This window comes from Gigantopelta aegis, chromosome 6 (genome assembly GCF_016097555.1).
Source record: "Gigantopelta aegis isolate Gae_Host chromosome 6, Gae_host_genome, whole genome shotgun sequence".
Taxonomy (NCBI): Eukaryota; Metazoa; Mollusca; class Gastropoda; order Neomphalida; family Peltospiridae; genus Gigantopelta; species Gigantopelta aegis.
In genome coordinates this window covers 86,122,469-86,146,481 of record NC_054704.1, presented here as the reverse complement: position 1 = coordinate 86,146,481, position 24,013 = coordinate 86,122,469, and the positions used below count along the sequence as shown (strand labels likewise).

The 24,013-nt window shown below is 36.9% G+C and overlaps 2 protein-coding genes across 2 annotated transcripts in view; one reads left to right on the top strand and one right to left on the bottom strand.

The window, feature by feature from the left end:
• LOC121375345 (alpha-amylase-like) overlaps positions 1–11,918 on the bottom strand; it is a 28,321-nt gene extending 16,403 nt beyond the window's left edge. Inside the window, exon 1 of the mRNA XM_041502755.1 lies at positions 11,586–11,918. The gene's annotated coding sequence lies outside the window, so the exon portion shown is untranslated. The remainder of the gene's footprint in view (positions 1–11,585) is intronic.
• The window catches only part of LOC121374765 (cyclic nucleotide-binding domain-containing protein 2-like), a 32,719-nt gene that overhangs the window by 140 nt on the left and 8,566 nt on the right, over positions 1–24,013 (top strand). The window contains exons 2-6 of the mRNA XM_041501873.1: positions 10,225–10,357; positions 16,387–16,553; positions 18,554–18,627; positions 19,875–19,963; positions 20,403–20,632. Coding sequence (XP_041357807.1) covers positions 10,225–10,357; positions 16,387–16,553; positions 18,554–18,627; positions 19,875–19,963; positions 20,403–20,632 — 693 coding nt within the window. The remainder of the gene's footprint in view (positions 1–10,224; positions 10,358–16,386; positions 16,554–18,553; positions 18,628–19,874; positions 19,964–20,402; positions 20,633–24,013) is intronic.

Sequence of the window (24,013 nt, the reverse complement as noted above, 5' to 3'; positions counted from 1 at the left end):
ACAGAACATTCAGTCATAACAATTTCCACCAGGTATGTTTTCACTCTGCTACCTGCCAACTGTGTATATACACACACATACTTGCTGAAAACCGTATTCTTTGTAATACCTGTCACATGTATACTTGCTGAAAACCAAAACTAATGTTGAAATCTTTGTGTAAGGTCTTGTCCAACGTCTTGCAATACTATTGTATTTTCTTTATATACAAATAGAGATATATGGCTAAAACTATTATTGTGATGTTACTGTATAAATACTAAAAGTAGGGCTTACCTTCACAACAAAAAAATAATATAATTTGTTGTGCCTCTTGATCTATGATTCTATAATGTATGGGATAATTTAATATAAGTAATTTTTGGTATCAGTCAAGCATACACGATTATAATTTATGGTTATACGACAGTATATGTTTTCTAGACGCTTTGAAAACACAGTGCATTGTTACAAATACTGATATTTTTACAGGAAGTGGCAGCATTTCATAGTACCCAGATTCCGCAGGTTAATCCAAATAGAACGGTAAAAGTGTAAAGGTTTATTATCACATATTCACCCTCGTGAAGAATGTTTTCACAACGAATCACAATAGTTTGCAACCACGCTGATAAGGATGATCAGCACCAGTCTAAGTCAGTAGTAGGATCTGTGCCAGTCGGTGTGAAATAACATAGACAATGGTAAAATGTACAGGTTTATTGTCATATATCCACTCTTATGAAGCATGTTTTCATAATAATAATGATACGGATAGCGTATTTTAAGCATCATTTATTAATATGTTCTGTGCCAATCGATGTGAAATTACACAGAAGACATAATTAGTCTAATAGACAAAAACGACAACGCTCTAAAAAGCAGTCCTGTGTGGGAAAGTGTATATAAAAGATCCCTTGCTGCATTAGAAAAAATGTAGCGGGTTTTATCTGATGCCTATATGTAGAAATTACCAAATGTTTGACATCCAATAGCCGATGATTAATGAATCAGTGTGCTCTAGCGGTGTCGTTAAACAAACCAAACTTAAAAGCAGTCCAAATCAGTTTTATCGATATAGTGGCAGAGCACTTGTCTGAGAGTGGCCGTCTATAGGACAGCCATCCCGAGAAGATCCTTTACGAGAGAATCCATCCCTGTTACTCCGCAACGTAGACTGCCACTCCACACTAAGTTCATTAGAATAAGTACAGCAACTTTTTAATCTTTACTATGCTTGTTATTTGTATATAATAATAGGTCATCATATTACAGTTTTCAAGTTTTTATTTCAGAGATTTTCAGAAACAAAAACATGGTGGGATATAATTTTGATTAGTATTTTAGTTGTTAATGATTTTATACTACATGAAATAATACCACAGACTTTCACAAAGCACAATCACATTACCGTAATATAATGTCTTTCATTTCAGTAACAAAATTAATAGATAAATAGATACCTAAGTAGATAAAAGACTAAATAGTAACTAACTTAACTATGTAACTGAACTAATATGGAATCCTATTATAGTATAATATTTGTATATGATGTGAGATCCACTTTTCGAAGTTTGTGGTTTCGAATTATTATTGTTTGTATAGCAACTCAGAGAGGACCGTCGCTTCAGATCAAGAGATCGAAGGTGGAGATATCGAAGTTTGACTATATATATATATATATATATATATATATATATATATATATATATATATATATATATATATATATATGATGCTTGTATATTGTATTTACATAATATGAAATATGTAATACTGTAAAACGGGTATTATTCGCGGCAGTAAATTTTCGCGATATCAAAAATGAAGGCAGTTCGCGGTTTTTAAGTTTCGCGGTGTCATGGTTTTTGTTTTTTCTTTTTTGTTTGTTTTTTTAAATTACTAACACGTACAAAACTATACTTTGGTACATAACATTAAATCGACACTAGAGTGGTCAACAGAGGTATACATAATATTATCCCTTTCTGAGCGACTCCGCTAAGTGCTGTTTAGAACGTTGCTATACATTAATAACTGACACAAGACGTTGAGAACTGAACATCAAATTTATGTAACCTTTTTAACAGGTCAGCGGCCACGATGCAAGAGTGCTGGGCGGAAGTCACGTCAGACCCCCTGTCTTTCTAATTACCGTAATGTCTCTAATAGTCCGTAGTAGGCTGACACTACATCCCCCTTTCTCAGTCTGATAATATCAGATCTTTCCATGCTACATTTAGTGTGTATAATTATTCAGTACATCTATGGCCGCATTACAATACAATTGTATTCGTTTCATTAACTTCTAAAATATTTATAAAAATTAAAATAAATGAAAATACTGAAATGAATTATGGAATATAGAAATATTTGCCACTTCAACGTTTTTGTTTTTCCTAACAGTTCGTTTCTTTTGTCAGTTCTTAGGATGAATATTTAACTATCACATATTTTAATTACTACTAGTATTTTGATATTAACAACATTTCTACAAGTCCAGTCTTTTAGGTTGGACCGACATTCTGCCATATCTAGTTTTAACACCATTAGGATGACCAACATCATTAGTATTCTCGTGAGGTTTCTGTCCATCTGCCAGACTGTTAGTATTTGGAGACACATCAGATCTGTTTGGAAATGAAACAATATTTTGCGGACTCTCTGAGACCTGGACAAGATGTCTTCTGTTTCGTCGAAGAACAGAGTTTGGCATTTGAACGAAATATGATCTGGGTGTATCTGCACGTTTTAGAACTCGTGCTTTTATAGTAGTGGTATTATCTCTCACAAGCACACTTTCTCCTCCTCGAAGAACAGGTAGGTTGTGTGAACGATGACGCAAATCAAAGTTTTGTTTTTGTGTAATCCTTTGGGTCGTCTCAGCATTGTGGAGTACTGCTGGATCTGGTAGATTTAGTGTAAGCACAGAAGGATGAACTGGTAAGTTACTCCGGAGTTGTCTCCCCATAAGTAGCTGTGATGGAGAGTATCCATTCTGAAGTGGTGTTGTTCTGTAAGATAACAAAGAGAGGTAAGGGTCTTTAGATTTTTTCATCAGTTGTTTGATTGTCTGAACTGCACGTTCTGCTTCCCCATTACTCTGTGGATACCGCGGGCTACTTGTAATGTGAGTGAACGAATACTTTTCAGCGAATTCCTTGAAAGATTGAGAAGCATATTGTGGACCATTATCTGATACTATGATATCTGGTATTCCATGACGGGAAAAGATAGACTTCAAATGATTAATGACAGCCCCTGAAGTGGTGTCATTGTTGAGTCTTGCAAGTTCGATGTATCGAGAATAATAGTCAACGACTAATAAGTAGGTTTCTCCATTTAACTCAAATAAGTCTGTTCCAATTTTTTCCATGGGCGAGATGGAAACTCGGTTGTGATCAGAGGTTCGCGTGGTAAAGAACGGAAGTGCACAAGTGCGACAATTTTGAACAACATGTTCTAGTTGGCTGTTTAGACCTGGCCACCAAACTGAATTTTTCGCACGTGCACGACACTTATTAATTCCCTGGTGAGCTGCATGTAAAGCTTCAAGAATGTCTAGCTGCATAGCTGAAGGAATTACGAGTTGTGACCCTTTTAAAAGTAGTCCATCAATAACAGTCAATTCATCCCGATGCGGCCAATATGCTCTAATACAATTGGGAACTCTGTCATATTCTGGCCAGCCATCACAACAAAATGACATAAGATGCAAGCACACCGGATCAATTTGTAAATTGAATCGGATTTCATCCAGACGCTTTTCTGTTGCAGGTAAGCTTGCAAGTACAGAAGCAATATAGATGTTTGTGTCTTCAAGAAGATCTTTGTCACTTTTGGTTGGTTGAGAGTTTACTGGAGCTCTAGAAAGTGCATCCGCAGAGGAAAGACGTTTCCCTGGAACATGCGAAATTGTGTACTTATAGGACATAAGTCTCATGCGAAATCGCTGGATTCTGGGAGGTAACTGTTCAAGGTTTTTCGAACCAAGCAGTGAAATCAATGGCTTGTGATCTGTTTCAATATGGAATTCCAGTCCAAGTATGAAATCACGGAATCTCTCACAGGACCAAGTAATAGCAAGTGCTTCCTTTTCAATTTGAGCATATCTTTGTTCGGTTTCACTCAAGAGTCCGTGAAGCATAAGCTACTGGTTTTAAATTGCCGTCAGATTGTTTCTGAAGAAGAACTCCCCCAAGTCCATATGATGATGCATCAGAAGAAATAACTGTTTTAGCATTTGGATTGTAATGTACGAGAACTGGAGCTGAACTGATGTCATTTTTTATTTTGACAAAAGCAGATTGCTGTGGCTCACCCCATATCCAATCACTGTCTTTGACAAGCAAGTCTCTGAGAGGTTTTGTTTTGTCTGCCAAATTTTGAAGAAATTTGGCCAGCTGATTAACCATTCCCAGGAATCTACGGACTTCCGAAACATTTGTAGGTGGAGTCATTTGTGTTATTGCAGATATTTTATTTGGATCTACATGTACACCACTCGAGTCAACAACGTGACCTAGAAAGGTAATGCTGCTCTTTGAAAATACACATTTTTCATTTAGTGTAATGCCTGCCTTTTCCAGTGTTTGTAAAACGGCTTCCAGTCTTTTATCATGTTCCTGCTGAGTAGCCCCAAATATGAGAATATCATCAATTTGACATAAGGTACCCTCGAGACCTTCAAGAATTTTCTGCATTCTCTTTTGAAAGTGTTCAGGAGCGGAACTTATCCCGAAAGGTAGTCGATTGAAGCAGTATCTCCCAAAAGGAGTAATGAATGTTGTTAGTTTTGAAGACTGTGGTGACAAAGGTATTTGATAGAATCCAGAATTTGCATCCAATTTGGTAAAAACCTTTGCTCCATCCATTTGACTTAGTGTCTGATCGACTGATGGAAGAGGATGAATCTCTCTGCAAACACTGTCATTGAGTTTTTGTTAGGTCGACACAAATCCTAACATTTCCATTTGGTTTAGGGACTACAACCATTCCTGCGCACCAGTCTGTCGGTTCATCTACTCGTGAAATAACACCAGTGTTTTCCCATTTTTAAAAGTTCAGCTTTTACTTTGTTCATCAGTGGTAAAGCGACACGTCTTGGTGTATATAATGCAAAGGGAACTGCATTTTCCTTCAGTTTAATAGTATACTCCCCCTGGAGTTTACCTAAACCTGTGAACAGTTTGGGAAATCTTTTTCTCCAATAGCTGTCAGTGTCTGTTTCAATGTTGTCTACTTTCTGGACCAAGTTCAGATCTATGATTGCAGGTCTACCAAGTAAACATGAAGTAAGGCCTTTTGCAACATATATTTCTTGAACTGTAATAGAATGTTCTTTTGGAAGTTTTAGTCTGCAAACAAATTTTCCCATCACTTTAATCTCAGTATTAGCTGGACCAAACAATATGCGTTTTGGTTTTGAAAGTTTAGGTGAATTTATTTCCTGATATACCGCATCAGAAATCACTGTAACATCTGCCCCTGTGTCTATTTTGAATTTGATAGCTTTAGATGTTTCCCCTAATTCTAAATGTACTGTCCATGGTTCTGAATTTTCTGAATGAACTGTGCCAAGGTAGGCATATGTATTTTCTGTTTCATGATCGCTATTAGTGTCACTTGAAGACATATTTTGCTGATCATTTTCAACATGATCAATTCTTGCAGGTTTACTTCGACAAACTGTATCCCAGTGTCCTTTTTTCTTGCATTTTCTACAAACAGAATGAATAGCTGGACAGGTTTCTCTTGGATGTGCATTCCTACCGCATCTGCCACATGTAGGTTTTGGGTGCGGTTGTTTTACATACGGTTTACGGTAATATTTACTCGTACCTTTGTTCTGAGGTGGTGGTGAAAATTTCTTCTTTTGAATGAAATTACTGTGAGCTACATTTTCTACCTTTAATGTTGGCACTTCATCTCTTAGTAGTGATTGTTGTTTCTTGATAGCTTCGGACTGACGAACATAGTTTATTGCTAATTCAAGGGTTAAATTTGAGTCGTGTTGTAATTTTTCTGAAAGTTTCTCATCAAGGATTCCCACAACAATTCTGTCTCTAATCATTTGATCATGCAATGCTCCGTATTCACAGTGTTCACAAAGTGAGTACAACGACGTAATAAAGGAATCAACAGGCTCGTTCAGTTCTTGTTTTCTTTTATTGAATTGTGCATGTTCAAAAATTACGTTCTTTCGAACCATAAAATAATTGTCAAACTGCCTTTTAACAACTTCATATTCGGCTCTGTCATCCTCCGAAAGTGTAAAAGTAGTAAGAATGTCATCGGCGGTGTCCCCCATACTGTATATTAATGTGGACACTTGAAGATCGTCTGGTTTTTGGTCTAAACCGGACGCTATGCGGAATCGTTCGAATCGGCGAATCCATTTAGGCCATTCTTCTGGTTTGGTGAATGTAAACAATTCTGGAGGCTTAACTTGAAAAGATGCCATTATTTAGTTATATTGTGTATGGGCAGTAAAATATTACGTCAATATTCAATTCGACTTGTCCGGGCATTTTTAAAATGGCGCCAACTGTATGTTTGACCACATACTCCGAAAGTTAATTTTTGCAGTTTTTCTTAATTATTGTGACTTCGTCTTGTACGTAGGCCTACCTTATTTCGAAAAATCCGAAAGAATTCGCCACTTCTGACACCATGTTTAGAACGTTGCTATACATTAATAACTGACACAAGACGTTGAAAACTGAACATCAAATTTATGTAACCTTTTTAACAGGTCAGCGGCCACGATGCAAGAGTGCTGGGCGGAAGTCACGTCAGACCCCCTGTCTTTCTAATTACCGTAATGTCTCTAATAGTCCGTAGTAGGCTGACACTACAAGTGCTGCAGCCGCATGTCAAGCGGCGACCACACTGTGTACAATTAATGAAATTAATCCAGGATGTGGTTCAATCAACTCTCCAGAAAGTGTGAAATAAAGACAAACACTTGTACTAGTAATCTTGTTTTAATGTTTAAACACCGGTTGTTAAAAACGCCTCACCTCTTTTGTTTTTGTCACTTGTCGATGACGTTTTTTCGGAAGTTTACGAAACCATTTGTGTCCCTTATTTTGATTGGCCAATTAAAAATGGCTCATTATACTAATTTCTAAATGTTTATTCACAGCTTAAAAATACCAGTAAGAATGTCTGTTCCAAAAATCAACAGCATGCCAAAATTGCTAAACTGTTTGTTGTTGTTTTTTGTTTTTTTTGTTCTAATGGATTTTAATATTTGCGTATGTGTCATTTTCGCGGTTAAATTAAAAACGCGAAAAACGCGAAAATTACACATTCGCGAATAATACCCGTTTTACAGTACATGTCCTTATACATAGTATTTTATTTTTACTGTGGTGTGTCTATATGACACTAATCTACATGATATGCTATAAAAGATGAGATTATTAATTTTGTTACAGGCTGGTAGGTACTGGGTTCGGATCCCAGTCGAGGCATGGGATTTTTAATCCAGATACCGACTCCAAACCCTGAGTGAGTGTTCCGCAAGGCTCAATGGGTAGGTGTAAACCACTTGCACCGACCAGTGATCCATAACTGGTTCAACAAAGGCCATGGTTTGTGCTATCCTGCCTGTGGGAAGCGCAAATAAAAGATCCCTTGCTGCTAATCGGAAGAGTAGCCCATGTAGTGGCGATAGCGGGTTTCCTCTCAAAATCTGTGTGGTTCTTCACCATATGTCTGACGCCATATAACCGTAAATAAAATGTGTTGAGTGCGTCGTTAAATAAAACATGTCTTTCTTTCTTTTATTAATTTTGTATTAAGGCTTTATCTGGAAGATTTATAGGTGAAGTGACAAGATTAATATATGATATTATGAGTTACACAGAATTACATAATATCCCAGGACTACTGATATTAATAGATTTTGAAAAAGCTTTTGACTCGGTAGACTGGAATTTTATTAATGAGGTCTTAAAATTCTTTGGCTTTGGTGAATCAATACAAAAATGGATTTCCATATTTCAAAGAGATAGTCAGTCTAGTGTTTTGGTTAATGGATTTGCATCATCTTTTTTTAAATTGGAAAGAGGGTGTAGACAGGGCGATCCAATCTCCCCATATATGTTTCTTCTTTGTTCAGAAATATTAGCCAAGTTATTGAAAAACAATAAACACATAAAAGGAATAAAACTTGGAAATATAGAATATTTAATTACGCAGTTTGCTGACGATACAACAGTGATATTAGATGGAACAGAAAAAAGTCTCTATACCACCTTAAACACCCTTGCATTTTTTGCTCGTTTTTCAGGTTTTAAAGTAAATGTGGACAAGACTAAACTAATTTGGATAGGGTCGAAAAAACGGACTGGACAGAACAATTTACTTTATTGGGGATTAACTTTGATATTGACTTGGAAAATATGATAGAAAGTAATTTTAGGGAGAAATTTAAAGCTATTGAATCTATTTTGAACATTTGGTCATGTAGAACTCTTACTCCATTGGGAAGAAACACAGTATTAAAATCTCTTGTTCTTGGAAAATTAAATCATTTATTTTCCTCTATTCCAAATCCACCTAATTAATGGTATTCAAGAACTTCCAAAAAAGTTTTAAAATTTTATTTGGAAGGTAAACCTGACAGAGTTAAACGTATACCAAAATTATACTATTAAAGATGGAGGAATTAAAGTACCAAATATTCAAACATTCATTATGGCACAAAACATTGCTTGGATTAAAAGGCTTGTATGTATAGATTCAAAGTGGAGATCTCTGGTCACCAAAGGTGAAGTCAATATATTAGAAAATATTATGGAATTTGATTCAAAATATATGGAAGAAAATATTTTACCAACCATAAAAAAATAATTTTTGGAGAGATACTCTTTTATGTTGGTGCATCTATCTTAAAAAATGTAAAAATAAAATTGTTAGTGAAAATGATGTCCAGTCTCAATATATATGGTTTAATGATGACATTAAAGTAAATAATAAATCAGTGTTTTATGACAGTTGGCACAAGATAGGAATTAGATTTATAAATGATTTATTAGATGACAGTGGATTATTTATTACATTCCCACAATTTAAAAACATTTATAATCTTGATGTCAACTTTTTAAAATACCATGGTCTTTTAAGTGCAGTGAAGCAGTATTGCAATACATTTAAAATAAAACAAATTTAAAAGAAAGTTGCAAAATCCTATTTTTCCCTATAATAATTCGAATCTTAAGATAAGTTGTAAAGGCAGTAAACAGTTTTACAATATTTTATTGGATTCGAGATTTTAAAAATATAAATTTAATTTAAAATGGGAAAAATAATTAAATTTCAAATATGATGATGATGATTGGAAAACGGTAAATACAATACCATTTCGCTGCACAAATAGTACAGAATTAAGATGGTTTCAATACAAGATTATTCATAGAATATTGCCTACAAATAAGTTTTTACATAACATAGGATATATTGATTCACCTCTTTGCTCCTTCTGTAAACATGAAATATCAACACTAATACACCTATTTTGGGAATGTAATGACGTTAGGCATATTTGGGAACAATTCAAGCTTTGGATGCAACAAAAAACTGGTATAATAATGAACTTTACAAAAGAAAATATAATTTTGGGATTTAAGACGAGTAACAATGATCCTATTAATGCTATTATATTAATAACTAAACAGTTAATATTTAAAAGTCATTTAAAGTGTCTCATCCCAGATTTTACATGGATACAAAAGGAGCTGAGTCTATATTATAATGTAACAAAAAGCGTGGCATTCTCATGTTACAATTATGATAAGTTTGTAAAATTCTGGTCACAATTTATTCAAGGATTAATTATATATATGCAGTCAAACGTTGTTATCTCGATGTTGAAGGGAACGAACAAAATGGTCCAAGATTTGAGGTAACTGTGGACTGAGATGAAACTAGCCTGGAATAATGAGTTTACATAGATCGAGATAACGAGATCCGACTGTACAGATCTTTTTAATTTATAATGTCCATATGTTGTGGGGGTTGACTTTTTTTTCTATATTTTGAATACTGCTTTTAGGACTGTTTAAGGACAAGACTAGTATTGATATTATTATTAGTATTTTGTGTATACATTTCACATTCATATATTTATTTATAAACATTGGATCTGTTATGTAAAGTTATTGTATTAACTGTATGATTATGAATTTTAAAAAAAAGTTAAAAAATAAAAAATAATAAAAATAAATTTGTATTAAGGCAAAACCAACAGCGATCAGAATGTCGCATGTTGTCATGGACACAAGTTCACGATGACATCGGGACTTCTCGCCGAGCTTACGAACGATTTGGCCTTACGTTCGACCCCGGCGAATTCAAAGTGAAAAGAGAGGTTAGTAGTGAATTTAAGTATCATGAGACATGATTTTATTTCTACACAAAACAGAGTACACAGTCGTAATGGCAGGTAGGGTGGGACGTAGCTGGGGCGGATCCAGCTTTTCTGATGGGCTATAGACTGGTTAGTGAAGTTTATTGGGCGTTCCCTGTTATACTCTCTCGGAAAATGTTTTAAAAAGCAAACAACCTAAAACCCCATCACCATCGTGGTGGTGGTGTGGTGGTGGTGGTGGTGGTGTGTGTGTGTGTGTGTGTGTGTGGGGGGGGGGGGTCGACTTATTAATGCCACATCAAAATTCGAAGGGTGTGCGCACCTCCAGCACCCTCTTCCTGAATCTACGTCTGGTTGAAGGTGACAGACGCCACCCATCTTCCCTGATTCTTACGGGTCTGTTATTATTGTGATGTACCTTAGGTGAACAGTCCCCCAAAACTCGTTTTCAAGGAGAGTTTTGTATTATCCACTCGAGGTGGGGGTGTCATCACTCACCATGTGACTCATGTAGCTGCATTTAAGGTACGACCCCCCCCCCCCCCCCCCCATCCCCCAGTATAATTATAGTACAACACACCACAAATTACCACAACGGATTGAGAATCGGGCGCGGGTCATAGATATTTTAGCTGGAGGGAATGAATTGTGTAGGTGAGAGAAATTGTATCCCGTACGTGGGGTGTTAGCCCGTGTGTTGCTGATGTGCTATTGATAACTGACGAGCACCGAGCGACACTTTAGCCGTCACCACAGGTACGCAATACAGTGTGTGTTGTAGAAAGTGTGTATAATTGTATCCCGTACATGTTGTGTTGGCCCGAGCGTTGCTAATGCGCTAATTGATAACAGACGAGCGCTGAGCGACACGTGAGCTGTCACCAGAGGTACGCAATACAGTGTGTGTTGTACGAAGTGTAACTGTATCCCGTATCCGTGGTGTTAGGTCGGGTGTCCCCTAGCGCTAGCCATAACTGAACGGCGCTAGAGGCCAGTCGAGCTGACACTACGGGTACGTAATACAGTGCGTGCTTTATAAAGTGTGTACAATTTGACTACTACTAATAAAATTATACCTACTTTAATGTATTCCGTATGTTGCATTTCTCGTGTCTTGCACTATAATTCCATTTAAAATATAATTTTTTGAAGTAAATTTAGACGGTTCACCAAAAGTAAATAAGATCGGAATATATATTTAATTTTTTTTTTAAAAACTAAATCCTACCTGATGCCAAGTTTGATAACAAAAAAACCTAATACCCAGTTTGACAAATGCAATACAAGTTTAGCGCTACATTTTGAAATTCCGATCCAGAACCAGTAGTCATTGTTCATGACGTCATCTTTATGCAAACGTCGATTCGGTCGTTAGGTCTCACTACACAGATGTCATCTGCCATTGAAACCCATGTCAAATTGCTCAACTTCAAACGAACATTGCCAATAGAACGGGTTCTCGTTGGCACTAAGAACATACACCATTGCGAACATACATTATACAAGCATTTATTTTCACTCCAAAATTGAGAACATTTCCGTCTCAATTTTTTGCTATATGACCGCATCTGGCTGTAGTACCCGTGCTTCGTTAACCGATTCACTCCGGCTGTCTCTTGCGCTAACACCCATGTCCCAAAAGGTCGATGCTCAATATCACAAAATGACATGGGCAAAATACAGCCAGAAGGCGTACCATTAAGCATACACATTGTTTTAATTCTTCACCATTTCCTAGAAGTGAATATGTGAACCATAACATGTGTCACATTTAGGAACTATAGTGAATCGTGATCAGTGAACTCTCACCCGGAAGTGATCTGTGTAGCGAGACCTAAAAGGAGAGAGAGAGAGAGAGAGAGAGAGAGAGAGAGAGAGAGAGAGAGAGAGAGAGAGAGAGAGAGAGAAAAAAAAAAAAAAAAACCCTGTCACATTGTGTTTTATCGTCCTACAAGCAGTTTAATTTTAGATTGTTTCACCGGTCAACTTATTATTATTATTATTATTATTTAAACTTATCTTTATTTTATGGGCAAAGAGATCAATTGAATTGAATTGGCTGTAGTTGTCAAGAGCGGACCAATAAAAATGTTTCTGACAATCAAGTAAACTGAAGCGTATATGAAATTGTTGGGATTTTGTGTGTGTGTGTGTTACTTTACATAGTTACTCGGATAGTTGATACATTTTGTTTTCCTTCCAAATGTCATAAACTTGTGGCAGGCATGTGTAATTTCGCTACGGTGGGTGAAAACCCGAATATGTAAGACAGAACGAGTGTTTCTTTCTTTGTAAGGCTACATTTCATGTTTTATATTTATAGATTTAAAAAAAATTTTTTTAATCTATTTTATATCTTATGTTCAATGGTTTTACAGAAACAGAAAGAGGAGAGTTCGGAAAGTGAACGACTCTATCATTAAAATGATTGTGCTCCATTCATCACCTGTTGTCCTATTGATTCAGAATTAAAAAAAGAAGAAGATATAATACATACAGGTACAACTTTCAAGGCATGAAGTGCGTTGCGACCGAGCAATTAAGGGGTTTCCTGAGGCATACCAACCCGGGCAATTTTGAAATTTAGATGGCCTGAATTGCGATTTCCTGACACCCTAATAACATGATTAGTCATTTTAAAACAATACGTTTTCACTTTTGTTTTCCTTTCTAATATATAATAATTAATGTCCATTGGCTGCCGGATAGGTAGGGTCTTATATAATAGGCGTACGGGCTGCCATGTGTGCGTGTGTGTGTGTGTGTGTCTGGGACGGATCTAGGGGGGCGGGGGGGGGGGGTCCAAAGTGTCCGGACCCCCCTCAAATTTGAGAAGTGCCCGTTTTATTTAGAATTTTTAGGTTTTTTACAAATTTATTTATTCTGTCAATGTATAGAACACTGTAGAATACGTCTGCCATCGTCCCTGTTGTAGCACTATTATATTATGGTCCATGTGAACCGTGTGTAATTTTTCAATAGTGCCTTTTCATAATGTTATGGTGCCCTTTTTGTCTTGGACCCCCCCCCCCACCCCTCATCAGAAAAGCTGGATCCGTGTGTGTGTGTGTGTGTGTGTGTGTGTGTGTGTTTGTGGTCTGTGGACGGGGTGGGGGAGCGGATTTGTGCCTCAATTTAACGGCTTTACTAAATTGCCCCATGCGTCATATTGTTTGTGGTTGTCAGAAAACACATTGGAGTATTTGGCGTACCTAGGCTACTATTATGTCCCCCCCCCCCCCCCCCCCCTCCCCAACATGATCCTCGGGTGGGGGTATTTTTTTCAGATGTGGGACAAAACGTATGTATTTAGAATTAAAGCATAGCCATGGTCAGGGATATGCAGGCATGGCGAAAGTAAGTGAACATTTCGGTAGGGGGCTCACTGATTTCGATTTTGCACAGGGCTTCGGGGACACGAACCCCCGGAACTATTGAAGACTAGATGTTCTTCATTGAGCAGGACAGAATTTAAGAATATATTACTTATACAAGTTTTATTATTATTATTATTTTTGTTTTATCAATAGCTATAATGTTCACCTACGGCAATTTCAAGTCTGCCTAAAACAGTTTTGGGGGGGGGGGTCCTGACACCTTGGACCCCCACCCCTCTCGATCCGCCCCAGACGTAGCTCAGTGGTAAAGCGTCCGCGGTTGGTCTAGGATTGATTCCCGTCGGTGGGCACATTTGGCTATTTCACGTTCCAGCCAGTACACCACAACTGGTATATCAAAGGCCGTGGTATGTGTCATCCTGTCTGTGTGATGGTGCATATAAAAGATCCCTTGCTACTAATGAGAAAATGTAGCGGGTTTCCTCTCTAAGATTATATGTTAAAATTACCTGATGTTTGACATTAGACGGTGATTAATAAATCAATGTGCTCTAGTGGTGTCGTTAAACAAAACAAACTTTATTTAATGACAGGTATTGGTGACGTACGATAACATGGCACTAATAAGTATTTTGAAAATATGAGCCTAACCTATCCATATAAATCATATCTAGACTCAAATATCACCTTTATCATATATGCTGCAGTCTCTCTCTCTCTCTCTCTCTCTCTCTCTCTCTCTCTCTCTCTCTCTGTCTGTGTGTGTGTGTGTGTGTGTGTGTGTGTGTATGTGTGCCAATACAGTAACACTGAAACTGAAGTTATTCGCAAACTATAAAAGTTATGGAATGTATAGATTAAAGGGACATTCCCGAGTTTGCTACATTGTAAGATGTTTCCGACTAATAAAATATTTCTACGATTAAACTTACATATTAAATATATTTTCTTGTTTAGAATAACAGTGACTGTATATTCAATGTGTTTCTGGTCGTCTTCATATTTGTAAGAAGCCCAAACTGGATTTTGTTTTAAAATAATTTCGTACTTTTTAGAAAATAAAATAAAAATTAACCTAGTACAAATATTAGAACGATCAGAAACACGTTTAATATACAGCCACTAATATTGTAAACAAAAAAATATATTTAATATGTAAGTTTAATCGTAGAAATATTTTATTAGTCGATAACATCTTAAAACATTGCAGCAAACTCAGGAATGTCCCTTTAAGACTTAGTGTTGAAAGTGTAGTGTAGTGCACTCTTCTCATCTGACCGGCGTCGTGGTAGGCCATCGGTCTACAGGCTGGTAGGTACTGGGTTCGGATCCCAGTCGAGGCATGGGATTTTTAATCCAGATACCGACTCCAAACCCTGAGTGAGTGCTCCGCAAGGCTCAATGGGTAGGTGTAAACCACTTGCACCGACCAGTGATCCATAACTGGTTCAACAAAGGCCATGGTTTGTGCTATCCTGCCTGTGGGAAGCGCAAATAAAATATCCCTTGCTGCTAATCGGAAGAGTAGCCTATATAGTGGCGACAGCGGGTTTCCTCTCAAAATCTGTGTGGTCCTTAACCATATGTCTGATGTCATATAACCGTAAATAAAATGTGTCGAGTGCGTCATTAAATAAAACATTTCTTTCTTTTTTTCTTCTCATCTGTGTAACGGGATCTGTTGTTTATTCAGTGTTTATCCGCAAGAATCTATGACGTTATGGTTCGCCATCCCATTTATTATAGTCCAGTGTTCCATTAAGGGCCTTTGACTCCTATTTCATTTCCTTCATCCCCATTCGAGTTATTTGTAAACTGGCAAGCAGTACTTACTAGTAATTTATTTATGCGCTTTCACACATATCATTTAGAAAGGGTAAAGCGATATTAATATTCGCATTTCATTATAGTGTCTGACGTATATTAAAGGGACATTCCTGAGTTTTATGCATTGTAAGATGTTTCCGACTAATAAAATATTTCTACGATTAAACTTGCATATTAAATATATTTTCTTGTTTAGAATATCAATGTCTGTATATTCAATGTGTTTCTGGTCGTCTTAATATTTGTAAGAAGCCCAAACTGGATTTTGTCTTCAAATAATTTGTACGAAACAAAACAAATTTAGGAAATAAAATGAAAATTAACCTAGTACAAATATTAAAACGATTAGAAACACGTTTAATATACAGCCACTAATATTCTAAACAAGAAAATATATTTAATATGTATGTTTAATCGTAGAAATATTTTATTAGTTGATAACATCTTAAAACATTGCAGCAAACTCAGGAATGTCCCTTTAAGAAATAAAGTAAAAGTGTTTTAAAAAAACAAACAAAAAACTATTTTTGTGTGCAATTTAGAACAATATCGGCTCAGAAATAAATAACTTGTAAATTCCATAATATTGAAAAAGGCGTTCCCAGTAGGACGAAGTATAGCATAGCAATAGAAAAATACAAAAAAACTCTCCAATTAGAGCAATAACAACCGCCATTAATAATAACAAAACTAACATCAGTAACACCTCCAGCAGCACCAACAAGAACCCTGCCTGCCCACCAGTTTATTTGGTTTTAAACTAAAGAGACGTTTACTAGTTTTATGAACATTGAAACAATTTTAAAAGTTTGATTGATTCTACTATTAGTACTGTTTTATAAATGTACACTTTCTCTTGTCCAGACCCAGATCAACGCCGACGTGAAGCTGATTCTGTCGATGGAGCCGGAGGACCGGACCCCGGATCAGCAGCGTCTGGCCCTGGTGGGTCTCAACTCGGCGGTCGAGGTGTTCGGGGAGTTTCCCATCAAGATGCAGCAGTCCCTCGTCCGTGTCGGATGGTACGAACGGTGAGTGTCGAGTTCGTTGTTTGTCCATTTTGTTGTTCCCTTCTTGAAGAAAACGAAAAACAAGCTTTGATCGGCATTACCCCAGAACAGTATAATATATGGTGGGTCCCCATCAAGATGCAGCAGTCTCTCGTCCGTGTCGGATGGTATGAACGCTGAGCCACTGTTTTGTTGACTGTCCAGAACAAACACATTCATTTTAGTGTGTCCTTGAAGAAACAAATACAAGCTTTGATCGGCATTACCTCAGAACATTATAATATACTGGGAGTTCCCATCAAGATGCAGCGGTCCTTGGTCCATGTCGGATGGTATGAACGCTAAGTGTCTGTTTCTTTGTCCAGAACAAACACATTAATTTGATTGTTCCCTTCTTAAAGAAAAGAACAACAAGCTTTGATCAACGATACCTCAGAACATTATAATATACGGTGGGTTCCCACCAACATACAGCGGTCCCTGGTACATGTCGAGTGGTATGAACGGCGAGTGTCTATTTTGTTGGCTGTCCAGAACAAACACATTCATTTTATTATTCCCTTCTTCAAGAAAACGAAAAACAAGCTTTGATCGGCATTACTTCAGAACAGTATCATATACCGTGTCGGATGGTATGAACGCCGTGCCACTGTTTTGTTGGCTGTCCAGAACAAACACATTCATTTTAGTGTGTCCTTGAAGAACAGAAAAACAAGCTTTGATCGGCATTATCTCAGAACATTATAATATACAAGGAGTTCCCATCAACATACAGCAATCCCTGGTCCGTGTCGGATGGTATGAACGGTGAATGTCTTTTTCTTTGTCTGTCCAGAACAAACACATTAATTTGATTGTTCCCTTCTTGAAGAAAAGAAAAACAAGCTTTGATCAACGATACCTCAGAACAGTATACTATACGGTAGGTCACCATCAAGATGCAGCAGTCCCTCGTCCATGTCGGCTGGTACGAACGGTGAGTGTCTGTTTCGTTGTCTGTCCAGAACAAACACATTCATTTTATTGTTCCCTTCAAGAAAACGAAACACAATATTTGATCGGCATTACCTCTGACATTATAATATATGGTGGGTTCCTACCAAGATGCAGCAGTCTCTGGTCAGCGTCGGATGGTATGAACGCCGAGCCACTGTTTTGTTGGCTGTCCAGAACAAACACATTCATTTTAGTGTGTCCTTGAAGAACAGAAAAACAAGCTTTGATCGGCATTACCTCAGAACATTATAATATACAGGGAGTTCCCATCAACATACAGCGGTCCCTAGTCCGTGTCGGATGGTATGAACGCTAAGTGTCTTTTTCTTTGTCTGTCCAGAACAAACATATTCAATTCCTTATTCTTGATGAAAAGTATTATAATCTGAGACGGGTTTTTCACCAAGATGCAGCAACGGCTGGTTCATTATAATTTATTAAGCCTATTGGTTATATAAAATGATATGTGAAACGCAACAGTCTAGACATTGAGTGGAAAAAACCTACAGCAGTCAGATAGATTGTTGCTGGCCTCTTGCAGCAGCAAACTGTTTTATAAGCACTTCCCCACTGATGCGACAGCCTATATATACACCAATTGAGGAGGATGGTTGGAACAGGAGTTCCATCTTTTATTACAAGACGGAAAACATGAGGATAATCATACTTGTTTTGTCTACTCTAACAGAAGTAAATAATGAAATCAAAATTTAACTACAAAATTTAATAAGAGGACATTAACTGTCTAACATAAAGGATTTACAATACTTCGTTAAAAAAAAGAAAAACATTTGCTTATCAAATTGCAGCGAGGGCTTCTATAAGCACCTTATTACAGACAGAATAGTACATATTGCAACCTTAGTTTTAACAGCACTGAAGCACGACTTCGAAATGCCCAGTGATATGGCAAGGATTCAATCTTGCTACCCATGGGAAAGAATGCAAACACTCTTTCATCCGAGTTATATACAAAATAAATATATCTGAGTGTATTGATATTAATAACAGTTTTCTTCTTGCAGTTTCGAGGCTAAAAGAGTTATAATACGACAGGGCCACACAGCTGACAATTTCTACTTCATTTTATCCGGAACTGGTAAAGATATATCGATTATTTCATGAGAAGCAGTGCTATACGGAATTTATGAAACGAGTTTAGGAATTGTTTTATTCCCAGAGCGAGGGCGAATGTTATACATGGATATTATTACGTCTTTGATGTAGCAGATCTATGAAAATTTAATGAGTTGGGGAGGATTTAATTTCAAACACGTCTGTCATTTTCTAATTATAAAACGGAACTGTTGACGTCCTTTTCACACAATGATACAGACGTTAATGTCGATTACTGATCAAAAGCAAACATCTCAAATTATCTAAGTTGTCAACCTGTCTACTTTTTTTTATCAAAAGTTCATCAGTTTTGGTTGTGATTTCCTTTACAATAATTTAATTCTAAGTAATACAAACGAAGCGCAATAGGTTGATAACTACTGAACTATTTCGTAAAATTCACGATATAGCTTAATAATAAAATAAAAGGCAGAAAGTCTAACCAATTATAATTCACATATAGAGAATACTACATCAGTTGTTTTAAAACGTATCTAAGGAGCGAAAACGAGTTGGATACATTTTTAAACAACGAGTTATGAGATAAATGGTATGAAACGGACACGAATGCATATTACGAATATTTATTACGTATCCTGAAAAACAAGTTTAAAAAAAAATCTAAATACCTTTTCCAACGAAAACCCATTTACTTGTGCGACACAGACAAGTCAATTTCTGGTCAACTTGTACGTCACGGAATGATCGATTCGACTGTTTTCATGTTGTTGTTTGTTTTCATTGGTGACCTGGTCATCGCCTAGGAGCAACCAGTTGTATGTCTTTAAAATGTTAACGCACGTGTATGTGTTGACAGGTATGTGTTATCAAACATAACGAAGGATGTTCTCACCAACGGGTGTGTAAGAAAAAAAGAGTTATGCACATGATTTCTAAATAATTATCATAATTATTAAATGGATATCGTCTTGTAACGTATAAGTAATTACTGGACGCTAATTCCTCTTCCGTTCAACACAATCATATCCCCGGGGCCCACCTGCTTCGAAACGCCTCTTTACTTACACGTATGCCAGTGCAGTATTTGAATCTCTTCTACATTTAACTCATATATCATAATGTTCTAAGGTACGTTACTGCGAGAATGAACGCGATAGCTCTCTATTTCAATACCTGCGTAGGTCAAAGTGCTGTGTAACATGAAACAATCATTATATAAACTCACTGTTCACTGAGATATTGACTGAAGGAAGACTGTTTATTTTCTAGCCGTGGTCACTGTACTGGAGACCAACTCGATCACCAAAGAGCAATACGCCAACACGGTAGCGCTACTCAAGAAAGGGAACAGTTTCGGTGTAAGAGTCTTTTTAACTTGGGATTATTAGTGTGTGTGTGTGTGTATGTGTCCGTGTGCTTGCGTGCGTTAGTAGTGGTGTTGGCAAGCAAGACTGTTGACATACAAATATGTCTCTTGGGTTTGTTTTATGACTATAGCTAAATTAAATAATATGCGTCGTGAATATTCATCCCCATTTTATCATTTACTGACGAAACTATTTAATTGTGAATAAAAATAGGCAAATGTGTTGTTATATTTTATTTTAATCATTTTAATGAGGGGGAGTGGGTGTAGGCATGCGATGCTAATCCCCTATAGCAGTAAAAAAATATGGACATTTGGTTCGTATTTCCTACTAACGGTAACAATTATGAAAAATGTATATGGCAAAACCACATATCCAATACAAAGTAATCTTGCAAATAACTATAACCTAACTATCTGTTTATTTTCAGGAGTTGGCATTGATGCACGGTGCACGACGTAGTGCGACCGTGACGTGTAAAGACGACGTCGAGCTGTTGGCGGTGGGCAGGGACGACTTCGTCGACATCTTCATGCACGTGGAGAAAAACCGCGAGCCCGACCATATCCGCTTCCTGCACTCCATCGACCTACTACAGGGCTGGCCCATCCACACACTGCCCTACAACAACCCCAACATCTGTTTGTTTACTTACTTCAGGTAAATCAACCCCAACTTATGTCTGTTTACCTACTTCAGGTGATACAACAACCCCAACATCTGTCTGTTTACTTACTTCAGGTAAATCAACACCAACTTATGTCTGTTTACCTACTGCAGGTAATTACAACCCCAACATATGTTTGTTTACCTACTTCAGGTAATACAACAGTCCCAATATATGTCTGTTTACCTACTTCAGGTAATTACAACCCCAACATCTGTCTGTTTACCTACTTCAGATAATACAACAACCCCAATATATGTCTGTTTACCTACTTCAGATAATACAACAACCCCAATATATCTCTGTTTACCTACTTCAGGTGATACAACAACCCCAACATCTGTCTGTTTACTTACTTCAGGTAAATCAACACCAACTTATGTCTGTTTACCTACTGCAGGTAATTACAACCCCAACATATGTTTGTTTACCTACTTCAGGTAATACAACAACCCCAATATATGTCTGTTTACCTACTTCAGGTAATTACAACCCCAACATCTGTCTGTTTACCTACTTCAGATAATACAACAACCCCAATATATGTCTGTTTACCTACTTCAGATAATACAACAACCCCAATATATCTCTGTTTACCTACTTCAGATAATACAACAACCCCAACATATGTCTGTTTACCTACTTCAGGTAATACAACAACCTCAACATATGTCTGTTTACCTACTTCAGATAATACAACAACAACTTATGTCTGTTTACCTACTGCAGGTAATTACAACCCCAACATATGTCTGTTTACCTACTTCAGGTGATACAACAACCCCAACATCTGTCTGTTTACTTACTTCAGGTAAATCAACCCCAACTTATGTCTGTTTACCTACTGCAGGTAATTACAACCCCAACATCTGTCTGTTTACCTACTTCAGGTAATTACAACACCCAACATATGTCTGTTTACCTACTTCAGATAATACAAGAACCCCAACATATGTCTGTTTACCTACTGCAGGTAATTACAACCCCAACATATGTCTGTTTACCTACTTCAGGTGATACAACAACCCCAACATCTGTCTGTTTACCTACTTCAGGTAAAACAACCCCAACGTATGTCTGTTTACCTACTGCAGGTAATTACAACCCCAACATCTGTCTGTTTACCTACTTCAGGTAATACAACAACCTCAACATATGTCTGTTTACCTACTTCAGATAATACAACAACAACTTATGTCTGTTTACCTACTGCAGGTAATTACAACCCAACATATGTCTGTTTACCTACTTCAGGTGATACAACAACCCCAACATCTGTCTGTTTACTTACTTCAGGTAAATGAACCCCAACTTATGTCTGTTTACCTACTGCAGGTAATTACAACCCCAACATCTGTCTGTTTACCTACTTCAGGTAATACAACACCCAACATATGTCTGTTTACCTACTTCAGATAATACAACCCCAATATATGTCTGTTTACCTACTTCAGGTAATTACAACCCCAACATCTGTCTGTTTACCTACTTCAGATAATACAACAACCTCAACATGTTTGTTTACCTACTTTAGATAATACAACAACCCCAACATATGTCTGTTTACCTACTTCAGGTAATTACAACCCCAACATATGTCTGTTTACCTACTTCAGGTAATACAACAACCCCAACATATGTCTGTTTACCTACTTCAGGTAATACAACAACCCCAACATATGTCTGTTTACCTACTTCAGATAATACAACAACACCCAATATATGTCTGTTTACCTACTTCAGATACTACAACAACCTCAACATATGTCTGTTTACCTACTTCAGATAATACAACAACCTCAGTATATGTCTGTTTACCTACTTCAGGTAATTACAACCCCAACATCTGTCTGTTTACCTACTTCAGATAATACAACAACCCCAATATATGTCTGTTTACCTATTTCAGATAATACAACAACCCCAATATATGTCTCTTTACCTACTTCAGATAATACAACAACCCCAACATCTGTCTGTTTACCTACTTCAGATAATACAACAACACCCAATATATGTCTGTTTACCTACTTCAGATACTACAACAACCTCAACATATGTCTGTTTACCTACTTCAGATAATACAACAACCTCAGTATATGTCTGTTTACCTACTTCAGGTAATTACAACCCCAACATATGTCTGTTTACCTACTTCAGATAATACAACAACCTCAGTATATGTCTGTTTACCTACTTCAGGTAATTACAACCCCAACATCTGTCTGTTTACCTACTTCAGATAATACAACAACCCCAATATATGTCTGTTTACCTATTTCAGATAATACAACAACCCCAATATATGTCTCTTTACCTACTTCAGATAATACAACAACCCCAACATCTGTCTGTTTACCTACTTCAGATAATACAACAACCCCAATATATGTCTCTTTACCTACTTCAGATAATACAACAACCTCAACATATGTCTGTTTACCTACTTCAGATAATACAACAACCCCAATATATGTCTGTTTACCTACTTCAGGTAATACAACAACCTCAACATATGTCTGTTTACCTACTTCAGATAATACAACAACAACTTATGTCTGTTTACCTACTGCAGGTAATTACAACCCCAACATACATGTATGTCTGTTTACCTACTTCAGGTGATACAACAACCCCAACATATGTCTGTTTACCTACTTCAGGTGATACAACAACCCCAACATCTGTCTGTTTACTTACTTCAGGTAAATGAACCCCAACTTATGTCTGTTTACCTACTGCAGGTAATTACAACCCCAACATATGTCTACCTACTTCAGGTAATTACAACACCAACATATGTCTGTTTACCTACTTCAGATAATACAACAACCCCAACATATGTCTGTTTACCTACTTCAGGTAATACAACAACCCCAACATATGTCTGTTTACCTACTTCAGGTAATACAACAACCCCAACATATGTCTGTTTACCTACTTCAGATAATACAACAACCCCAATATATGTCTGTTTACCTACTTCAGATAATACAACAACCCCAATATATGTCTGTTTACCTACTTCAGATAATACAACAACCCCAACATCTGTCTGTTTACCTACTTCAGATAATACAACAACCCCAATATATGTCTCTTTACCTACTTCAGGTAATACAGCAACCCCAACATATGTCTGTTTACCTACTTCAGATAATACAACAACCTCAACATATGTCTGTTTACCTACTTCAGATAATACAACAACCCCAATATATGTCTGTTTACCTACTTCAGGTAATACAACAACCTCAACATATGTCTGTTTACCTACTTCAGATAATACAACAACAACTTATGTCTGTTTACCTACTGCAGGTAATTACAACCCCAACATATGTCTGTTTACCTACTTCAGGTGATACAACAAC